Source organism: Tupaia chinensis, unplaced genomic scaffold, assembly GCF_000334495.1.
Source record: "Tupaia chinensis unplaced genomic scaffold, TupChi_1.0 Scaffold000622_1, whole genome shotgun sequence".
Taxonomy (NCBI): Eukaryota; Metazoa; Chordata; class Mammalia; order Scandentia; family Tupaiidae; genus Tupaia; species Tupaia belangeri.
Window position 1 is genome coordinate 5,399,924 of NW_006160142.1, and position 23,561 is coordinate 5,423,484.

General features: G+C 40.0%; 2 protein-coding genes across 6 annotated transcripts in view; one reads left to right on the plus strand and one right to left on the minus strand.

The window, feature by feature from the left end:
- The window catches only part of ASB3 (ankyrin repeat and SOCS box containing 3), a 113,114-nt gene extending 89,622 nt beyond the window's left edge, over positions 1-23,492 (minus strand). Inside the window, exon 1 of one of the 4 annotated variants that reach the window (XM_006159021.3) lies at positions 23,163-23,492. The gene's annotated coding sequence lies outside the window, so the exon portion shown is untranslated. Of the gene's footprint in view, positions 1-22,870; positions 22,976-23,020 lie in introns of those variants that run through there. The other 3 variants (XM_006159017.3, XM_006159016.3, XM_006159020.3) reach the window with 3 other exon arrangements.
- On the plus strand, positions 312-10,364 carry CHAC2 (ChaC glutathione specific gamma-glutamylcyclotransferase 2). Of its 2 annotated transcripts, XM_006159014.3 has the most exons (3): positions 316-651; positions 7,532-7,567; positions 9,172-10,364. In XM_006159014.3, the coding sequence occupies exons 1-3, from the start codon at positions 517-519 to the stop codon at positions 9,535-9,537; spliced, it is 537 nt and encodes a 178-aa protein (XP_006159076.1). In that variant the 5' UTR covers positions 316-516; the 3' UTR covers positions 9,538-10,364. The 2 variants fall into 2 exon arrangements, with proteins under 2 accessions (XP_006159077.1, XP_006159076.1); XM_006159015.3 differs by lacking the exon at positions 7,532-7,567 and having other exon boundaries at positions 312-651.
- Positions 23,493-23,561: the final 69 nt, after the last annotated feature.

Below are 23,561 nucleotides of genomic sequence, written 5' to 3' on the forward strand. Positions count from 1 at the left end.
GGACTGTGGGTATTGTAGTCCTCTGCACATGCGCACTACAAGAAGCTTAGGGTGATTTACGGAAACTTGAAGTCATTGCTTAGTGTACAGAAGGCCAATGCTTCTTGAGCCTCCAGGAAAGGAAATAATGTTAAGATCGAGTTGGCAAACGTCCCTCAAACTACAATCCCAGCATGCTCGGCGCCCCTAGAGGCTGCGGTGCCACAGCGCCTGCGCCCAGCCCAGCCAGCCAGCGGGTTATCGCGTCCCAGAAGCTGCAGGGAGAACACAGCCGAGGGGCTGCGGCCGAGAAGGCCAATGCTTCTTGAGCCTCCAGGAAAGGAAATAATGTTAAGATCGAGTTGGCAAACGTCCCTCAAACTACAATCCCAGCATGCTCGGCGCCCCTAGAGGCTGCGGTGCCACAGCGCCTGCGCCCAGCCCAGCCAGCCAGCGGGTTATCGCGTCCCAGAAGCTGCAGGGAGAACACAGCCGAGGGGCTGCGGCCGGCCGCTGTGACACAGAAGCGGGGAAAAGATGTGGGTTTTTGGTTACGGGTCCCTGATCTGGAAGGTGGACTTCCCCTATCAGGACAAAATGGTCGGATACATCACAGACTTCAGCAGGCGTTTCTGGCAGGGCAGCACTGACCACCGCGGGGTCCCAGGCAAGGTGAGGCGCCAGCGAGCTCCCTACACATAACTGCCCCCAGACCGCCGTTCCTCAGCTAGGGCCCACCTGCGCAGAACCCACACTCCAACATTTCCTGCGGGACAAGCACACAGGTTGGGGTAACGTAATATCTGTGCATTTCCCTCAGTCACCTGCTCCTCCCCCCCTCCCCCCATCCCTCTCCCAAACCAGGGGACTCAGTCCGAAGCCACTTGAGATGGTGGTTTGTTTCTGAAGGCTCAAAGCGGAGGCACAAGCACACAAGCTCACACAAAAATGACGTGATGTGCCAAAGCGGGGTGGGGGGGGGATATCTCTGCAACGTCAGCCCAAAAAAAAAAAAAAAAAAAAAAAAAAAACACTGGCGGGAAGATTAATTTTCGTGTCACCAAGGAGCTGAAATATTAAAATCAACTCGTATATTCAGCTTTTTAGTATAAGATTTATTGGCGTTTCTGTACTCAGGTAGACTTTCTTTGAGTGTAAATGTGCATGTTATTTCAATTTCTGTTTTATGACACCTAAAATGATAGAGCTAATGTACAAAACTATCTTTGGCTATATAAGGTCACTTTGATCACTTTGTCAGATACTCAGTGAAATTAAATGAAGTTTCCAGTTTGTTGACTAACAGTACCAAACACATTACGATATCCAACATTTTTTTTTAAGGTTTTTGCCTTAAGTGTGTGCACTTGTGAGAGAACAAAGAGAGAGAAAGTGAGAAATCACCCCCAGGAGATGGCTTCACTTCAATCGCCTCTCCTCCATTCTCCACTTCTGGGTGGGTGAGCTCTCTGGTGTGATTTTCAAGCTGCTAGATCCAACTGGAACTGCAAGCAACTATATGGGAGTTAAACGCCTTAAACCACCATGCCACCTGTTGGTCCCTATCCAGCATTTTAGTATTACTTTTTCAATAACAATGGTTCTAAGTTATAAATGTGAGATGTAAGTTTTTTGACCCCTTTATCAGTCATACGAAGATAGTCATCGTAATATATGTATACAGAGAATTAGTAGCAGCTCATGCTTATTCAAGTCAGCAGCAAAACAATCTGTAAAGAAAACTAAGTTTGGGGTAACTAATAACTTGGACAATTTGGACACCTGTTTGTGTTAACCTAGTTGTGGGAAGAGTACAAAATTTCTTTTGTTTGTATGTTCTTTTTTCTGAAAATGATATGAGCTTGATTATCATTCTTAAAGAATAAATTAATATTGGTCTAAAGCACAATATCTGAAATGCATTCAGGAATAGAAACAGTAGGATTAATTCCAAAGAATTAACTGCAGTCATAGAAAGGGGAGAGATCAATGATCTAACATAGTTTGCACCTGCTCATAAAAAGAGACAGTATTAAAATTCTGTAATAAGTTACAAGATGGTCATTAGACCTCAAATAGAGATGGTCTTTTCAGAACCTGGCTTTAGGGGCCAGCAGGTGGCATGGAGGTTAAGGGGCTGGATCCCACAGGGCCAATTGCATGGTTCAAGTCCTGGCAGCTTGAAAATCATGCCCAGTGTGTTTGTGTGCCCACTCAGGATCCAGACAGGAGAATGGAGGAAAGGGGACTGCATGTGACCATACCCCGTAAGAGGTTGATCCCTTACTTCCTCTTCCTCTTTCTCTGGAGAGTGCAAGTGGGTTTTAATATGAACACTTAAGAATTTTCATCTTAAATAGGAAAGTCTTAGCCAGGCTCCAGTTTTAATGAACATGTATTAAATATTTACATATATGATTATAATAGCGTATTTTACTACACTAACTCAACCAAATGTATGTTTGTTACATAGCACTTTGAGATAATATATACCATCAGAACAGACTGATAACAAGGAATTACGAAGTTAATATGCTAGTCCACAATGCTTTTAAAAGAGTTTGGAGGCCCAGCCATGGTGGCATAGGTGACAGGGCACCACTGCAGCATACTGGAGTCCTATGAGTGATATGGGTTTAGATCTTAGGTACACCTGAACACACAGGACACATCTGTGATCTTGGCTGGCTGGAGGGAGGATTGCTACACCCTGTAGAATATTTCTCTCCCTCCAACCCAAGAATGAAAGAAATAAAAATAAGCTTTTAAAAAGGGAAGCTATAAAAGCCAGTATTTTTTTATTTAAATTTACTAAAATATAGTAAAATTTGGGGGAAAATAAAACTCATTGTTTTACACCTACTTTTATTTATTTATTTATTTGTAATTTTGCCATAGGTGCATACATTCATCAGAGAGAGAGAAAGTGAGAAAGCACCATCCGTGGAGGATGACCATGCTGTAATCCCTCTTCCAGTCTCCTCTCAGGATCCTGGGCACACACACATACACCCAGCATGTCTTTTAAGCCACCAGATCCACTACTCAAACTATGCAGTCAGCCAGGTGAGATCCAGCCAGCTCAAACATTACACCACTGGCTGGTCCCATGTTCTAGCAGTTCTAAGCATACTGTTCTAATATATAAAATAAATAAATACCTAAGTAAATAAACAAACAAACCTAGCAAGAACATTATTACACTTCACATGCTTTATTAAACTGATCGACAGCCTTACATTAATCTGTCTGATAAACAAGAATAAAAAAGACTACAGAAATATCCAGCAAATTAAAAGAATCACTTATGTACTACCTAAGACTTTTTTACAGCAAGATATGCTTCTAGTAAGTCATCAACAATGGCTCATCATTAATATACAAATGTTAGGCTCATTTCCATATAGCACAATGTGACATTGATGGGAAAAATACTGAACCCACTTGCCTTATTAAATTATGCTTCTTAGCTTCATTAACTTTAATTTCTTTCGAAGTTTAATTAAGCATCTCATTTATATATTCCAAAACTGAGTTTCTTACCAAAATAAGAATTTTTGTTTGTGTGAAAGATTTTTCACACATCAAATAGAATACATTAGAATTTCAAAAAAGGAAACACTGTAAGAGACAACTGTGAGCAGGTACTAAACCTAACTTTTCTAGATCAGAAGCATTACTCATTATCTAAATGCCTATAATAACTTATATTTCCTATCTTCAAATCTCCTTCAGCTGATCACTCCCATCTCTCCTTCAGCTACAGTGCATTTACAAATTTACATTGTTTTTCATGTCTGTTTCATCCATAAGCAGTCTAGGATTCCATTTATTTCCCCCTTGAAATGACTCCCTCCATACTCTTTTTTGTTCTACTTGCCACCATCCAAGTCCAAGTTTACTACCCCCCTTCTCCTTTCAACAATTACTACAAGTATTTACATAAATGGGAGACTTCTACGTAAACAAAATACTTGGTTAAATGTTATGAGGTATATGAATAAAAAAGGCATTGATGGGGCCAGCAGGTGGTGTCGCAGTTAGATTGCTAGACTCCCACATGGCCGACCTTGGTTCAAGTCCTGTACCCGGAAGCTTCAAATTCACCAGCACCTGTGCTTTCGTGCCCAAGATCCCAGAAGGAGAACGGAGGAGAAGGGACTGCAGTATGGCCACCCCCCAGGGGGCGGGGGGGGGGGATGATTTCTTGCTTTCTGTCTTTCTGTCTCTCATGTGAGAGCACACACCCTTTAGCAAAAATCTCTCTCAAAAATTAAAAAAAAAAAACAAACAAACAAAAAACAATGAAAGAGTTTAGAAGGAGCAGCTAAATCCACCTGGGGAATTAGCCAAGATATTAATGGAGGGAGTGGCCAAATTATATCCCAAGGAAATAAATAAAAGGGAGAAGGGTATTCCTCACTAGGCACCAGTACATTCAAAGATATACATGTTTTTAAGAGTTATAATTCCATACAACCTAAGGGGCAAAGTGGAAAGAAATGAGCTTTGTAGTTAAGTCATGCTAAAGGATTCTGATTCTATGCTGTAGAAGATCACAGTCCTGAAAAATTCAAAGCAAAGGAGTGACTGGCCCCATTTTTATACCAGAAAGTCATTCTGGACCCAAGTAGAAAACAGCCTAGATAGAGGCAAAATTAGAAGCAGGCAGAGAAATCCTTTAGAAGGCTACTGAAGAATGAAGGGGAACCAGATTTTGAAGCTATTCAAGAGATAGAACTACCAAGAACTGTTAACAGGGCTAGATGTAAAGGAGGCAGAGAGAGGTATAGTGTAGCACTTGTCACCTGTGACCATGAATATTTATTCTGTGTCTCCCTCCTTTCATTCTACATCTTTTATCATGCCAGTCATCACCCTACTGCTCAAGTTCTACGGTAGTTCCTTATTTCCAGTTTCTCCCAAATTTCAGTGGCTTTATATTTCTGTGGTCTCCTCTCCATTATTTGGCTTTTCAAATCTCAGTCTATACTATTCCTTCTGTCAACTTTCTGTATCATCTGTACTTCATGGAAAACTCTCTGCTAAAGTCAAACACTGATACAGCCCTCGCTCTAGACCCTCAGTCACAAAATGAGAGTCATAATTTGCCAGATTTTACTCTGGCCTCCTAAGACTTAGAAATCTTACTGCATGTAATAAACTCCATACATATTGGCCATTAAGTAGTCTCTACTTATTTCACATGTTAGTTTGTATTCTAGAATTACAATATAAGCTCTTGGAGAAAATAATCAAGGTTTTATTTTTTCCATTAAGTAGGTATTCAATAAACAGCTCCTAATTCACTTTGAAATTGAAAGTAACATGGTAATACCTACATGAAACACAATATAGATAACCTCTCTATGACACTAATTTAAATAGAATACAAATCCAGAAATCTAAATGCCCAAGGACACAGAAATGTTCAAATTACAATTTATTGGTGACAGATTACAGAATTATTAAAATGTATTAAAAGACTAACTGGAAAACATATTTAAATGAGAAGTCAAAATTCAAAATCACTAGACTGGTTCTATGACACAGTAGTAATGCACTGTTCAAGAGAAGCTAAATCCCACAAGGCTACTAGGGTTTGAATCCTCAGCCCAGTCAGCCTGAAACATGACAGACATGTGAGCAATGTTGAAGAGCCACCAGACTGGAGGACTGGAGAAAGAGGATTGCAGTGTGACCAGACCCTGTGAAGGATGCTTTTCCTCTCTCTCTCTCTCTCACTAACATACACTTATATGTGTTCACACACACTCTGTCATATATAAAGAAAAAAATCCCAAATCCCATGTGTTCCATGATTATAAATTATCTAGTCATAAAAAGATGAGAAGGAATTAGCAACAAAGATGACACAAATGCCAGAATAATTTAGGCTTAGTATATGCTTAACATTGGACATACAAGTAAGTAAAACTGTGGCTTGCAACTTGGCATTCTTGCTAATAATGTTGTTAACACAGTAGTAAATACGAAGCCTTTTGCACTAGGTAGAAAATTTATTTTCAAAAATAAAATAAAATAAAAACTTATAACCTCTGGCTTAACTTATGGACTGTTCAAAGTCTAGAAGTTTTTTAAGACTTTCAATTTATAAACAGTATTATTTTTTCAGTCTCTGAAATGGAAGAACAAATAAAACTTGTTTTGGCTAAATAATATCTCACTTCAATCTCAAGTTCAATGATAGAAAGTCAGCTTCTTTTCAAATAACTGTTAACTGACCTATATTAAAACCAACGTGAGGGGGCCAGCAGGCAGCATGGTAATTAAGTGCTGGACTCCCAAGTGGTTGACAGTCGTTCAAGTTCTAGACCTGACGACTTGCTTTCTCACTTTCCCTTTCTTTCTCCCTCTCTCTCTATCTGGTCAATTTTTAAAAATATAACAACAAATAAAATTAAATAAGTGGGGTTGGCAGGTGTTATGGTGGTTAAGGGCACTAGACTCACACATGGTTGACCATGGCTTGAGTTGCAGACCTAGTGGCTTGCTTTCTCACTTTCTCTCTCTCTCGCTCTCTCTCTCTCTCTGGTCAAATTCAAATAAAGTAAAATCTTTTTTTTTTTTTAAGTAAGTAAAATAACTCTAAAAAAAAAAAGTGGAAAGATAAAATTGCCTAGAACACAGGTACTCTGTCTCATTTAAGGAGAAACTATATGAATTAGGCCAGTTCTATTGTTAGCCTCTCAATAAAACAATGTAAAGTTCACTTAGGAATATTGGGTCATTGGAAAAGTCAGGACACATTTTTACATTTAAAAAAAGCATGACATGATGACCCAATATATAAGGGATACCTACCTCAATGCACTGATTGCTATATAAAGAAAGGTTAAGTGGACTTACTCAGAAGTGTAAATCGCTCTTTCTCTTGCACTTAAAAACCTCTCAGTACACCCTCATAGCAGTGGTTCCCAATATTGTGAGCCCAAAATAGTTTTACTGGAATCTGGGAAGTTGTTACATATGCAGATTCTCAGCTCCAGAGCTATGGAATCAGAAATTCAAAGTGTTTTCTAGCAATGTGTGTTTGTCAACTCCTACAGGTAATTTTGACCAAGTTTGAAACCCACTTCCCCATAGCAAAGCACCATGGAACGTCGTATTTTTCACCTAATAAAAACTATTGGGTTGAAAAGTCATGATGCATTTTTGCATAGAAAAACAGCAAAATCCATAATAACTTTTCTGACAACCCAATATAACCACCTTTTTACCAAAGGGAAAACTGTAATTTTTATGGTTCCACTTGCTTCAAATTGTAGATAAATTTTAGCTACCCATATGCTTATTAACATATCCATAAGTGAATATAACATAACTACTATACACAAATTGATGGAAATCTTTATGAAGGCCAAGAGAGTTTAGACATGATACATGCTCTTATGTCATTCGCTTTAATAAGAAATGTTTTTAATGAATGCATAAAAAGTCTGTTAATAAATTCCTAATGCTGTTACTTAATGAACTTCATTTAATTCAAAAAAATATTTTTTCTTTTTTTTTTTTACCTTTTTAAAAACAGCCTGGAAGAGTTGTGACTCTTGTTGAAGATCCTGGGGTATGGTAAAATTGTTCATTTTTGTATAGTCTTTCATTGTAAGAACTGTTTGTTTTAATAACTAATGAACCATTATTGACAGTCATCATAAACAATTTGAATTATTAATACATTAAGTCTAGAATTCTTATCTATATTTCATGTAGAGTTGTTTTTTGTTTTTTGGGTTTTTTTTTTTTTCCCCTCCATGCTTGAAAATGAAGCCAGTGGGAAAAGAATGCAAAGTAGATAACAAAATAAAACCAAATATCATGAAGTCTTGGTTTCTGGGTTCTTTTCCTTTCTTTCTTCCTTTTTTATTGTGTGTGTGTGTGTGTCTGTGTGTGTGTGTGTTTTAATGAGTTTGTTGATGAGAATTTTGTGTTCCCCTTTGACATTAATGGAGATAGCCCCAGAAAGCCAGGGTACCACTGTGGATCAAATGAAACCCTTAAAGCTCTCTTCACATTTACTAGGATTGTATATTTTCAGCAAAAATCTAAGTCAAAAATTCTAACTTTTTATTGGCTAATTTTATTAATAGCATTTTTTCTTAAATAAGTTTGGAGCACCAAAAAACTTTTATTTAACTAACAGTCCTCAGTCTCTTAAATATTTTCAATCATTCTACTGGGATACAGATTCAAAATTTCATATTGTGAAATTAAAGTTTTAACTTTGGGAAGGACTTTGATATGTAAAAATCAAGCAGCTATCAATAGCAGATAAATGATGGTGAAGACTGGGAAATGCTTTCATAATTTACACTGGTAAAAATGCACTGTAAAACCAGCATCAGGGTCAGCTCCATGGCCTAATAGTTAAGGGAGTTCAATCCCATGTGCCCAACTGTGGGCCTTGGCTCTCGGACCCAGCAGCCTGAAAATCACACAGGGTACTTGTGTGTGCATGCCCCAAATCCCAACAGGATGGAGAAATGGAAGAGAAGGGATTGCAGCATGACCATTCCCTTTTGGGAGATGCTTTCTCCCTCTCACTCTGGGATATTTTTTAAAAAAAAGAAAAGTTTCAACTTGGCAACTATAACTCCTAATTAAACAGTTAATGAACAAAAGGCGCTTGGTTTGTATAGAATTTTTAAATGACCAAATGATAAGTCTGATATTTATCAGTTAAGTCCCTTTTGTTAAAAGAAAAAGACCTAATTTTTAAAGATTTTGAAAGATAGAGACCAGTAGATGGCATAATGGTTACATTGCTAGACTCCCACATGACCAACCCTAGTTTGAGTCCTGGACCTGGAGGCTTTAAACTCACACCAGGCATGTGTGCATGCAATCCCGAGGGGAGAATAGAGGAGAAGGAACTGCAGCGTGGCCATCCCCCCGACCCCCGGGGGGTGATTTCTCACTTTCTGTCTCTCTGTCTCTATCTGTGTCTCCATCAAGTGCACATGCTCTATAGTAAAAATCTCTTAAAGTTTTTAAAAGATAAATACCATGGTTACGCTTACAAGGCAAAGGAATTATTTAATCAGAATCAATATTTTTTAAATTCTGATTTCTTTTATTAATTGGTATACAAGATACCTTCTTAGATCCAATATATCTTCACCTATTTTAATTACCCTTGTAAATACTAAAAGCTGTGTTTCTTTTCAACAGGGTTGTGTATGGGGGGTTGCTTATAGATTGCCAGTAGGAAAAGAAGAAGAAGTAAAAGCATACCTTGACTTCAGAGAGAAAGGAGGATACAGAACCACAACAGTTATCTTTTATCCAAAAGATCCTACAACAAAACCATTCACTGTGTTGCTATATATTGGAACGTGTGATAATCCTAATTATCTTGGTCCTGCACCTCTAGAAGACATTGCTGAACAAATTTATAATGCATCTGGTCCAAGTGGAAGAAATACAGAATATCTGTTTGAATTGGCAAATTCTATTAGGAACCTTGTACCAGAAGAAGCAGATGAACATCTTTTCTCTTTGGAAAAATTAGTAAAGGAACGTTTAGAAGGAAAATAGAACCTCAATTGCAAATGAAGACCCAATCATTGACTTTTCCTAAACAAGCAGAGCTTTTAGTCTTCAGATAATAAATTTGATGCACAAGGGCAATATGATTGAGAAGTATGTTTACTTGAAGAACTGATTTATTGTTGTTGTAGTCAGGATATCATATAAATGTATAGTTTAATGGCAAATATTCTAAAAAATATATATATTCAAGATTAGGACACAGTAAATGAAAAAATTTGAGTGTCAATAACATGATTTCCTAACTATGTAATATTGAACACTTGCTTATTGGAAATGAATTCTTTAGAAAAACATAGTAAAGGATTCAGTTCAGTTTCATATTTATCAGTAAAAATAATTCTATTTCATTTCACAAAACTATTTTAAAGTTATAAAGAATTAAACCAAAAAGAGTAAGTTTATGCCTTCAGTATATTCCTATACAATATTCTGTAACCATGGTTTAAAATATTCAAGCTTAAAATAATGTGTAATTAAAAATATTTGGTGACAAGAGTTTAGCCTTGATAATTAATTCTTTGTTATTCAGATATTAAATGTGATCCTTTTGAATTAAACCAAAAGAAATTGTCACTCTTTATAACAAAAGCTTTTCTTGGAATTATAATGTTTGTATCTCTCCTTTTTTGAATAAATGCATTTATTACATGGAAAAAAATTGTTCAGCTAAAGAACACAAAGTATATTATACAAATTATGTCCACTAATGATGCAGTATGTTGGTCACACTGTATTCATCTTATAATGAAACTGAAAAGAAAATGGGTTTTCTGATATTAAAAATGAACAAAAATATATATAATGAAAGTTCACTATTTAAAATGGCTTTTGGAATTATAATTTTTTTAAATTAAAAAGTGCTACTTATGTGCTACTTTTTTTTCCTTTTGTATCTTGTCACTTAAACAAGAGTATTAACTTTTTATGCGGCTACTCAAGTAGAAAATGTATACTTAAAACTACTTTTTTTTTCTTTTTTACTTGATATAGGGCATGTATACTTACCAGAGAGAGATAGAGGACTGAAAATACCTTCCCAATAGAGCATGGTCACCCACAATCCCTTCATGTTTCCATCCTGTCAAGATTTTAGGCACACACACACACACGTACCCAGTGTTTTGTTTTGTAAAGAGATTTTTGCTATAGGGTGCGTGCACTCACTGCGAATACAAGAGAGAATGCAAGGGAATCAGCAGTTAGCGTAATGGCTATGTCACTGGACTCCCACATAGTCGACCACAGTTCGCATCCCAGACCCGGTGGCTTAAAACCCATGCCGGGCGTGTGTGCATGTATGCCCAAGATCGCAAGAGGAGAATGGAGAAGAAGGGATTGCGGCGTGGCCATCCCCTCTGGGGGGGTGATTTCTCGCTTTCTGTCTCTCTGTCTCTCTCTGTCTGGCGAGCGCACACGCCCTATAGTGAAAAACCTCTAAAAAGAAAAAGAGAGAGAAAGCAAGAAATTACCCCTTGGGGAGATGACTATGCTGCAATCCCTTCTCCTCTCAGGATCTTGGGCACACATGTACACTGCACCCAGCGTGAGATTTATAAGCCACCAGGTCTGGGACCCTATGAAAAACTTATTATTATTATTATTATCAGATATCATATATCAGGTAACTTATTATTATTATTATCAGATATCATATGGGAAAACCTCAGTTGACTACACAGGAGTCCAGCAACATAACCATTATGCCATCTGCTGGTCATCCCAGCATGTTTTTTAAACTGCAGGGGCCAGGACTTGAACCACAGTCAGCCATGGGGGATCTGGCTTCCCTTAACCTCTAGGCTATATGGCCATCCCCCTAAATTATTTTTTTTAAGAATCATTTATTTAATTTTTTTTTAAATTTGCTATAGGTCACATGTGCTTACCAAAGAGAAAAAAAGTGAGAAAGCAAGCTACCAGGTCTGGGACTCAAACCACGGTCAGTCATGTGGAAGTCCAATATGCACCACATACCTGTAGGACCTCCCCTTAAATTATTAACTTGTGAAAATCAGATTATTCCTGATTATAGTTTATTTCTTTCTCAATCAGATATAGTCTTTCTAGAATATTTCAACATAAACAGAAGTTTAGTTACTATAATTTTGATATTGGTTTGTCCTCCAAAGGTTCATATTTTGGAATTTGGCCGCCAGCATAATGGCACTGGAAATTGATGAGAGCTTTAAGAAATGAGGTCTAATGGGTGGCATCTAGATCATAAGGGCACCACCATTATGAACAGATTAGTTCTGTCTTACAAGAAGTGAGTTTTTACTCTGGCAGGAAGGGTTAGTCCTTTGAGCACCAAAGCAGGTTGTCATTTTTTAACTTTTTTTAAGAGAAATTTTTGCTATAGGGCATGTGCACTTGCGAGAGAGACAGAAAGTAAGAAATCACACACACCCCCGGGGGCGGGGGGGGATGGCCACATGGCAATCCCTTCTCCTTTATTTTCCTCTCAGAATTTTGGGCACGCACACACGTGGTCCAGGTATGAGTTTTAAGCTGCCAGGTCTGAGACTCAACTACGTGGGAGTCCAGTGATGTAACTGCCATCCACTGGTCCCCAAAGCAGGTTGCTGAAAAGGTTAAAAGCTACTCCCAAGTCAGTGAGTCTCTCTGTCTCTCTCTCTCCTTCTCTCTCTTCTGTGTGTGTGTGTGTGTGTGTGTGTGTGTACAAAACAAGCTAATCCCCCTGCCATATTGTGACACAGGACCAAAAGCTAGCCTCATAATCTTAGGCTTTACAACCACCAGAATTGTGAACCAAATAGACTTCTATTCTTTAATTATCCATTCTCAGGTATTTCTGTTCAGCAACATAAATACATTAAACCTAACACAAGGACCAGCAGATGGTGTAGAGGTTACGCGATCCCCGTTCAAGTTTTGGACCTGGTGGCTTTTAATTCACGTTGGGTGCATGTGAGTGCATACCCAAAATCCTGAGAGGAGAATGGAGGAGAAGGGATTGTGGCATGGCCATCCTCCCTAGAGAGGATGATTTCTCGCTTCCTGTCTTTCTCTTTCTCTTCAGCAAGCACATGTGCCCTGTAGCAAAAGTCTCTCTCAATGAAAGAAACAAAAGAAATCTAATATAAACCTTACTAAAACCCTAGAACACAGTCATAACTAATAACTTAATTAGTACATAAGTTTTTCATATAAAATGAAGAGTCCTTTTCTTGTGTGTCTATTTACTACTGCCTTACTTGGCAATTTATTCAGCTACATACTTTTTTTTTTTAATTTTGCCATAAGGCATATGTGCTCACCAGAGACAGAGAGTAGAAAAGTGAGAAAGCAAACCCCTCCCATAAGACATAGTTGTGCCATAATCCCTTCTCCTCTATTTCTCCCTTCTTTCAGGATTTTAGATATATGTGCACATGTACCTGATATGTTTCTCAAGCACCATGTTTGGAATTTAAACCATGAAATCAGCCATGTGAAATCTAGCCAGTAAACCACCATACCGTGCACTGGCTTTATAACTACTTTTTTATACTAGTTTTCCAGAAGGCCTTTCACTTGCCCAGTATAACAAAAGAGTTCTAACATGTACTATCAGTATCTCATAAGGATGTGCTAGGCGCTATACATATGAAGACATGCGTCTCCATTTTCTGGATACTGTCTCTAAGTTGTTTTTATAGAGGGTTGCACTCAGCTATATATCTAGCAAATGGCAGAAATCCAGGTCTCTCTGTAAAGAATGAGATCCTTCACAACACGTTTAAAAATCCTAAACTTGGGGCCAGCAAGTAGCATAATGGTTAGGTTACTAGACACCCACATGGCCAACTGCAGTCCGGGACCGACTTGGCAGCTTGCTTTCTCACATTCTCTCTCTCATAAGTGCACATGCCCTATAGCAAGTTTTTAAAAATAGTAATAACAGTGATAAATAAAATTTTAAATAAATGGGAAAAATCCACCAGAACTTAACTTTTTTCACTATTCTTCATCTTTTTGTCAGCAGATAAACAAAATTAACATTTTATATACTAGAATGATAATGTAACTTGTTACACAAAAATGTCACAATTGCTACAGTTCAGAATCATGTAGGTCAATTCAGAGATCTAGCTTTTCACTTTACAAGTAAATCATGGTCAGAAGGAGTTTGTGACTCCCCAAAGTGATTCTTTTATCATTTGATAAAATTAAGTTACAAAATATCAAAAGGGATACTTTAGGGTCTCCATTTATATTTCTTTGTAAGCTTTCAGTTAGAACTTAGAATGGGCTGGCTGTATGGTGTGGTGGTTAAAGCAGACAGATCCCACATGGTTAACCAAACTATCTGAGCCCTGGACCTGAAGCCCTGAGAAACACATCAGATGTATGTACGCATGTATATGCCCCAAATCTCAAAAGGTAAGAGAGATGGAGGAGATGGGATTAACTCTCCTCTGTGAAAGGTGCTTTTTTTCCTTTCCCTGTCTCTGTGTTTCACACAGGAAACCTCTAGGAAAAAAAAAAAAAAGTTAGACTGGAAAATATGTAAATACAGATGCACTATACCATCCACATTTACAGGGAAATTATAGGGAGACCATGTTCCAAAGAGCATAGGAGAGAGTTATTCACTTCCATTAAGATGGGGAGAAACCAAACTGAAATGGAGAGTTTATGTTAAACTAAAGTAGAGAGAAGCTGGGGTTGAGAACTCCAAACTAGAAAGAAGCATAACTCCAGTACCAAGTTATCTAGAGTATAACTTAGTTTACTTCACAAAACTGCCAAGTCTCTCTTTACAGCCCTCAGACCTCACTTTCAAAACACTGTCTTTCATTCTGGCCTCATTACATACACGCAAGTCAATTCTCGTTCCTCAGAATTGAAATATTAGCTAGGCATTAAGTCTTAGTATCAAGAAAAGTCTAAGTATAAACCCTACACTTAGAAAAGAAACTTTTCATATAAACCTGCAATGAAGTTGGTTGCTTTTTTTGTTTTTGTTTTTAGGTTTTTGCCATAACATGTATATGCTCATCTGAGAAAGAGACAGAGAGAGGAAAGTGAGAAATCATCCTGAAGAGGGGATGGCCATTCCACAATCACTTCTCCATTCTCCTCTCAGGATGCACCCACATGCACCTGGCATGATTTTCAAGCCACCGGGTCCAGGATTCAAGCCCCATGTAGGAATCCAGCACCTTAACCATGCTACTTGCTGGCCCAGAGTTAGTTGTTTTAAACAGGCCTTTCTACTTCTACTGCAAATCACTATTATAGTTCCTTTCCCCATTCCCAAACAACACACTCACTCTTCAATCTACCAAGAACTGTCAAGCACTATCTAGATAACTAACACCTAGGGAAACAGGTTGTGCTAAATTTTTACTCTCAAGATTTAAAAACATGAATACGACCAACTTTGTTAACACCAATTTTAGAAGTTTGATCACTGTCTATTGACACACATTTCGTCTCAAATAGATTAATTTTTACTAGTAAAGTACCTAAAATATATATTACTCATCTTGAAAGTACCCATTTAATTTTAAATATGTAAAGCATTACCCAGTGCTGGATATAATATTCAGTAAATATTATCTAAAGTAACATCAAATCATATATTCAGATTCCAAAGGGATATTAATATTCTCTTCAAGATTCATAAAGATTACAGGGACCAGCAGATGGTATAATGGTTTTATCACTAGACTCCCACGTAGTGGACCGCGATTCAAGTCCCAGACTTGGTGGCTTAAACTCACATCGGGCATGCGTGCCCAAAATCCCAAGAGAAGAATGGAAAAGGGATTATGACATGGCCATCCCTAGGGTGATTTCTCATTATCCCTTGTCTCTCTCTAGAAAATGCATGCAACCAATGACAAAAAAAAAAAAAAAAAGATAACTTCCAAGAATACTCTCTCAATGACTAAGCACATATCCATACGTTCTGCACAGTTGTGAACAACACTGTATTATACTCCTTTCAGTGCCATTCATGACTCTTTCAAGTCAATTGTCAATTACATGATAAATGTGTTCAAAATTCCCTTTTGTCACATCACGTTAAAACTTGCCTATCGGTACCAGCAGTTAGCGTAATGGCTATGTCGCTGTACTCCCATATAGTCGACCATGGTTCAAGTCCTGGACCCAGTGGCTTAAACTCAGACCGGGCACATGTGCGTGCATGCCTATGATCCCAAGAGGAGAATGGAGAAGGGATTACGGCGTGGCCATCTCTCCTTGGGGGTGATTTCTCACTTTGTCTCTCTGGCAAGTGCATGCGCCCTATAGCAAAAACCTCTCAAAAAAAAAAAAAAAAAACTTGCCTATCATGGGACCAGCAGGTGACGTGGTGGTTAAGGTGATGGAAACTCCCACATGGCTGACCTCGGTTCGAGTACTGGACCGGTGGCTTGCTTTCTCCCTTTCTCTCTCTTTTTCTCTGGTCAAATTAAAACAAATGAATAAATATGTAAAATTAAATAAATAATTCTTTTAAAAAAAGCTTACCTATCATATGCTGTGCCATGGTACCTACCCTATCTTTACCTTTATTGAATTTCAGGTTTTTTTGTTTTTTTTTATCATCCTTAAGGTTCATTTTATCTTTCTTTTTTTTTTAAACAATTTTGCCAGAGGGCACATGTACTCCTTGTGGAGAGAAGAGAGTGAGCGGGAAAATGAGATAGCAGCACCCATTGGGAATGAACACATCGCAATCCCTTCTCCTCCCTCTCTTCATGCTTTTAGAATTTGGGCACACACACACACACACACACACACGGTGTATTTCTCAATCTGTCAAGTCCAGGATTCAAACTGAACAGTCACTCATGTAGGATCCAGCTGCCTTAAATACTATGCCAAAAGCTGGCCCTCATTTTACCTAAGCTATTATTATTTCAGTATGACTTCATGGTTGTTTTATTGTATTGAACCTTCTTCTTTTCATAAATGATTTGTTTAAACACACACTCTCTAACTGAAAAAACCACAACTTATCTTATTCTTCTACCTTTTTTTCTTTATTCAATGGAGCACATGCATATGAAAAAGGAAAGATGAGTGCTAGCTCACTAGCATGACACTTAAGGCAGCTGGATCTCACATAGCTGACTGTACAGTTTGAGTTTCAGACCTGGCACCTTGAGAAACATGCTGGGCACAGGTCTATGGGTGCCCAAAATCTTGATGGGAGAATAAAGAAAGAGGATTGCAAAGTGGCCATTCCCTCTGAGGAGATACTTTCTCACTCTTCCCCACACTCCCATGCAGGCACCCTCCAGCAATTTTTTTGTTTGTGTTTTTGTTTTGTTTTTATGTTTTTACCATGGGCCTGTGCACACACAAAAAAAAAGAAACACACACACACACACAGAGGGCAGGAAAGTGAGAAATTATCTCTCGGGGAGGATAGCCATACCACAATCCCTTCTCCTTCATTTTCCCCTTGGGATCCTGGACATGCACGCACACAAGCCCAGCGGAATTTTCAAGCTACTGGGTCAGGGACTCAAACCATGATCAGCCACATGGAAGTCCAGTGCTTTCACCACCACTCCACCTGCTGGACTCGCGCTCTCCACCTGCTGGCCTCGGCCTCCAACAAATTAAAAAAAAAAAAAATTAACTAGAGAAAGAATGAATGAATCAACAAACAAATGAACAAACGATATAAAGAGATGAGCACTCTCTGTGGAGTCTGGTCACACCATGATTCCCTCCTCTAGGCCTCCAGCTTTCAGATCTGAGGCACCAGAATGTGTACCTGTTGTGTTTTAGGCTGGCTGAACCATTGATCCAAACCACAGCTGCCATGTGGGATCTGGTTTCACTTAAGCAGCAAATTACTGCTGCATCACAGAGCTGGCCCTATTCTTTCATTCTTATTCTCCAAAGAAACTTTTTAAAATTTGCCAGAGCATACATGCGCTTGTGGGGGACAGGAGTGAGAAAGCACCCCTGTGGGGCACGGTCACACCACAACCCCATCTCCTCCATTTTCCCTACCTTTTGGGATTTCAAGCACACAACCACATATACTCAGCAGGTTTCCCAAGCCATGGGGTCCAGGCCTTGAACTGCACCATCAGCCATGTGGGATTCAGCTGTCTTAACCACCACACCATACTACACCACAGTCTGGCACCTATAATTTTTACTTTTTTAAAGTGAGAGGTAGCCCCATAGCCTAGTTGTTAAGAGAGCCAGATACCACATGACTGATCTCAGTTAAAATCCAAGCCCTGATAGACTGAAAATACATCAGGCATATAAATGTGCATGCACAAAATCCTAAAAGGATAGAAAAATGGAGAAGGGACTGTGCATAACCATGTCCCATTGGCAATGACTTCTGCCCCTCGCTCACTTTGTCTTTCTGCTCACTCATACTCTCTCTCTGGTGAGCACAAATGTACTCCAGCAATTGAAAAAAAAAAGGCTTGAAGGGAAGGTGCTGGACTCCCACACGGGACAGTGGTTCAAGTCCTGGACCTGGCAGCTTGAAATTCATGCAGGGCATATGTGTGTACATGTCCAAAAGCCCAAGAGGAGAATGGGAAAGGGACTGAGACATGGCTATTCCCATGAGGGGTGATTTCCCACTTTCTCTCTCTCTCTCTGTCTCTGTCTCTTTCCAATGAGCACAAACATCCTATGGCTAAAATCTAAATTAAAAAATAAAAAGAAGGGACAGCAGATGGCATAGCAGTTACGTCGCTGGACTCCCACATGGCTAATCACAGTTAAGTCCCAGACCCAGTGGCTTCAAACTCACACAAGGCGCATGTGTATGTGTGCCCAAGATCCTAGGAGGAGAATGGAGAAGAGACTGTGGCAATGGCCATCCCCTCTGCAGAGGAGGATGTGATTTCTCACTTTCTATCTCTCTGGTGAGCACACACACCCTATAGCAAAAATCTCTGCTAAAAAAATTAAATTAAATTTAAAAAAACACATTAAAACAAAAGTGAGAACAGGTGGTGTGGTGGTTAAGGGTGCTGGACTCCCTCATGGTTGACCGTGGTTCTAGTCCCAGCCCTGGCAACTTGCTTTCTCACTTTCTCTCTCTTTCTCTCTCTCTCTCTTTAGCTCTGTCCCTCTCTAGTCAAATTTAAATAAATAAATAAAGTTAAAATGATTCCTTAAACAAACAAAAAAAAGTGAGACATGGAGTTATCTCATTTTGTACCTCCACTAGTAGGTTTTAACTCAAATGAGATTCATTCCTAAAAGAAATAAAAAATTAAAAAGGATTTTTGAAAACAGATAGGGGCTGGGGCCAGGAGGTGACATGGTGGTTAGCTCACTGGACACACATGGACCACTGGACTTTGAGTCCCAGACCTGGCTGCTTGCATTCTCACTTTCCTTCTCTCTTTCTCATTCTCTTTCTCTCTCTCTCCAGTGAGTACATGTGCCCTATAGCAAATTTTAAAATAATAATAAAAATAAATATTTTTAAAAAATAGAATTATCGGTCAACCGCACAGTGCTGTGGTTAAGCACAATTTACTGTGAGCTGGATCCCACATGGCCAACTGTGGTCCGAATCCCAACCTCGGCATCTTGAAAAACATGCCAGGTACATTTGTGTACATGCCCCAAATCCTAATGTGAAAAAGAAATGGAGGAAAGGAGAGTACAGTGTGACTATGCCCCAACAAAGAGTGCACATAATCCCTGACAATAAATAATAATAACAATGTATTAAAAATAGGATAAAAGACGGGTCAGCAAGTGCCATACAGGTTAAGGTGGCTGGATCCCACATGGCCAACTGCATGGGTTCAAGACTCAACCCAGTAACTTGAAAATCATGCCAGAGTCAGGACCAGCAATTGGCATAATGGCTATGTCGCTGAACTCCCATGTAATCGACCGAAGTTCGAGTCCTGTACCCAGTAGTTTAAACTCACACAGGGCACATGTGGGTGCATGCCCATGATCCTGAGAGGAGAATGGAGGGGAAAGGATTGCAGTGTGGCCATCCACCCAGGGGGTGATTTCTCACTTTCTGTCTTTCTCTCTCTCTTTCTGGTGAGCACCTGCACCCTATTAAAAAACAAACAAACAAAAAAAAAAACTCTCCAAAAAAAAAAAAAAAATCACGCCAGGATCGTGTGCATACTTGCCCAAAATCCCAAGAGAAAAATGCATGAAAAGGGATTGCAGTGTGGCTATTTCTCCTGGGAGGTGATTTCTCATTGTCCCCCTCTCCAGCAAGTATGTACGCCCTATAGCAAACAATAGCAAACAAACAAAAGTAAAAGGATAAAAGAAAAAGGATTTATTTAAATACCTATATCCAATATTTGTAGCTTTTTTAAACATCTAAATAAAAGTATACTTTACCCAATCTTCTCAACAACATTGATTTATTCAACAAAATACCTATGAATTATTTATTCTGTGTAAGACAAATTAATCACATGTATTTTCTTCTACTTCCTACCAAAATCCCACTGAAATGCATTCATTCATTCTGGAAAACAGAAAGCAGGTGGGATTATATTGAAGATTAAGCTGGTGCAAAGAAAACTCAATATAAAATGAATATATGTTTATGCACACATGTATGAGACATTCCTGCCAGCAAAGCCTGGAGAGATACCAATCTTAGAGACTACAGGCATAGAAACGAAGAGAAAACTAAAAGAATTAAAATCAGAATAATTGAAATATTAATATGAAACAGCCAAGCCAAACTTTTTTAAAATTCATGATAGAATGCATATAAACACATATGAGAGTTTACAATGAATGAGATGGGCACCCTCCACAGGATCTGCTCATGTCACAATTCCCTTCCTTCAGTCTTCCATTCTGTTGGATCTTGGGCACCTGCATGTATGCAAGGTTGGGGATTTGAACAGCAACCGCTACATGGGTTCTGCTTCTCTTGAGCCACAAATAGCACTGTGCCACAGAGCTAACCCCAAGCCAAATCTTTCACCACAACCCTTCACACATAGGAAGTCAAGCAACAAGAGCCTTAGTTTCTAGCCCAAACTACAATTGTTCATTTAAAAATGTAATACAAACCTAGAACCAGTAGGAGGATCTTTATGTTCCATAACAAAGCTTTTGTTATTTGGATACAGGACACAAGAAAGAGGGAACAGGCAACACTTTTCTTATACTTCTTTTACATGCTCGGTAGGTTTTTATACCATTATCACCATAAAAACATGAGTAATGCATGGTGCTACGATATTACACAGCTCAGACATCACTAGGCATAAGGAATTTTTCAGCTTTATTATAATCATATGGGACCACAATCGTATATGCAATCCTTTGCTGACCAAACACCATTACACACCACTAATGGTACTTACAAATATTTACTAGTGCTTAGCACAGAATAAATGTGATTTGGAATTACTTATTTGTATAATCTCCCCTATTAGACTAAGGGAGATAGAGGACAGAAATCCATTTATTTGCCATTTTACCAAACCTAGTGATCTGGCACACATCATCCATTAATAAGAAGTGCTAAATAATCACTGTACCTAGTAAGTAAGAGATCCAGATCCCAGATGGCCCACCACAGTTGGAATCCCAATCTGAGGACCTGAAGAACACAATAAGTGGATGTGTGGGAACGCATGTGTGTGTATATGCCTACCTGCCCAAAATCCTAACAGAGCAGATTAATGGAGAAGGGACTGTAGTGTGATTATGTCCCACTGGGGGTGCAGGCAGCCATGCTTGCACTTGTTCACACACTCTCTCTCTCTGGCGAGTACACTCACCCTCTGGCAAAAAAAGAAAAAAAAAATAGTGCTAAATAAACTAATAAACACCTCAATTCCAGAACAAGAGATTTTCTTCGATTCTGTGGTTTATGCTAAAAATAAATGAATAAATAAATACTGTCAGGTCAACAGATGGCACATTGGTTAAGGTGCCATCTGGATCCCACATGGCCACTGCATACTTCAAGTACCCCAGGGTGGCTTGAGAAACAAGGTAGGCACATGTCCATGTGTGCCCAAAACTCGGAAAGGAGGAAGAGAGAAAGCTGTAGCCTGATCACTTCCCATGGAGAATGTTTTCTACTTACTGTGGGTCTCTCTCTGCCAAATGTACATGCCCTCTGGCAAATTTAAAATCCTAACAGAGCAGATTAATGGAGAAGGGACTGTAGTGTGATTATGTCCCACTGGGGGTGCAGGCAGCCATGCTTGCACTTGTTCACACACTCTCTCTCTCTGGCGAGTACACTCACCCTCTGGCAAAAAAAGAAAAAAAAAATAGTGCTAAATAAACTAATAAACACCTCAATTCCAGAACAAGAGATTTTCTTCGATTCTGTGGTTTATGCTAAAAATAAATGAATAAATAAATACTGTCAGGTCAACAGATGGCACATTGGTTAAGGTGCCATCTGGATCCCACATGGCCACTGCATACTTCAAGTACCCCAGGGTGGCTTGAGAAACAAGGTAGGCACATGTCCATGTGTGCCCAAAACTCGGAAAGGAGGAAGAGAGAAAGCTGTAGCCTGATCACTTCCCATGGAGAATGTTTTCTACTTACTGTGGGTCTCTCTCTGCCAAATGTACATGCCCTCTGGCAAATTTAAAAAAAAAAAAATTAGGAGGAAAATGACAAAGATGAAAAATGGACCGCTCTTTCCTGCTTTCTGATGTGGTTCAAATTTTAGGTAGAGCAAGCAACCTTCTTTTCGTGTTGTTTTTTGTTGTTGTCGCTGTTGTTATTGTTTTGTTTTTTGTTTAAGAGAGGTATTTTACTATATGGCCGTGTGCTTGGTGAACAACGCAGAGAGACAGTGGGAAATCAGCCCCTTCCACTCCCCCCCCACCGCGCCCCAATCCCTTCTCCTCCATTCTCCCCTCCAGATTTTGGGTATGCTGCAATCTTAAACAGATCTAGCAAGACAGCCTAGCTTTTCCCCTCTTCCAGAAAGAGAGTAAACGCTCTACAGCTAGCCAACAATGTATAACTCCATATAACTGTTTAATATGGGAGATTAAAACAAATAACAGCATTTTTTTTAAGAGGGAAGGAGAAACCAAAACCTGTGGGCTAATTTTAGAATCCAGTCAGACGTGACTTAGTCCTGAACCTCCTACAAAGGTAAGCTAGCAGCTTACTTAAAAAAACAACAGCCCAACACTTCAACCCAGGGATAGAGGAGCCCACGTGGGATAATAAATAAGGGCGGCGATGTCTAACCGCCCTTCCCACTAAGAGTCCCGGGTCATGCCAGCCTTGGAAGGTACCCGCTGACACTGGGGAATGGCCCGTCTCCTCACTCGGCGTTTCCCCTACCACTGCCCAGAGCTAGTCAGGAACGGTTACAACTAAGTACCGAGCAGACCGCACACAGCCCACAGCTGAGGAACCGAGACAAGCGTCAGGCGGGAAAGATGAAGTGTACAAACGTCATACGCGGAGACGAAAAAGGAAATGCAGTGAGAGGGCAGGTCAGTCAGAAACACCGCCTCTTGTCACTCCTCACCTCTACCTCACGTTTCCTCACCTACCGGCCTGCACCCGCCCAGCTCACACTCTTCCGGCTCTCCCAGCAGCGCGGGTCAGGCCGCCGTCCACAGGAGAGCGGCGCATGACAGGAGGGAGCGGCCGCCTCCTCCAAGACTCACCAGCTCGTCTTGCCACCGCTTCACCCCGAAAAGACTGGCCCGAGGCGGGGTCTCCAGGCGTCTGGTCCTGGAGAGCCGCCGCTTTCAGTCACCACCCTCAGGCTGCGGTTGAAGGAACCAGGAGGGGCGCAGGTGGTGTCTCGGCTTCCGTAGGCGGATAGCCTCGTGGCCCCGGATGTTGATCTGCCACCTGCCCCGGAAGCGGTGGCGGGACGCCCAAGGGAGCGGAGGCGGTGTTGTCCTGCTCTCCGGAAGGAGACGTGGCGGCGGTTGGGCCCCCGGCTCGCTTGGCGCTTTGTAGCCCCGCCGCCTCCTTCTCCTCCTCCTCCTCCTCTCCTCTCCTCTCCTGAACCGGCAGAGGAGCCTGGGTCGGGGGGGGGGGGGAAGCGGCGGGGGGGG

Bases quoted from the DNA above. Each gene is read 5' to 3' on its own strand.
- CHAC2 (XM_006159014.3), top strand. From the start codon at position 517: ATGTGGGTTTTTGGTTACGGGTCCCTGATCTGGAAGGTGGACTTCCCC. The intron at 652-7,531 runs GTGAGGCGCCAG...TTTTAAAAACAG, and splicing joins ACCGCGGGGTCCCAGGCAAG to CCTGGAAGAGTTGTGACTCT. The intron at 7,568-9,171 runs GTATGGTAAAAT...TCTTTTCAACAG, and splicing joins CTCTTGTTGAAGATCCTGGG to GGTTGTGTATGGGGGGTTGC.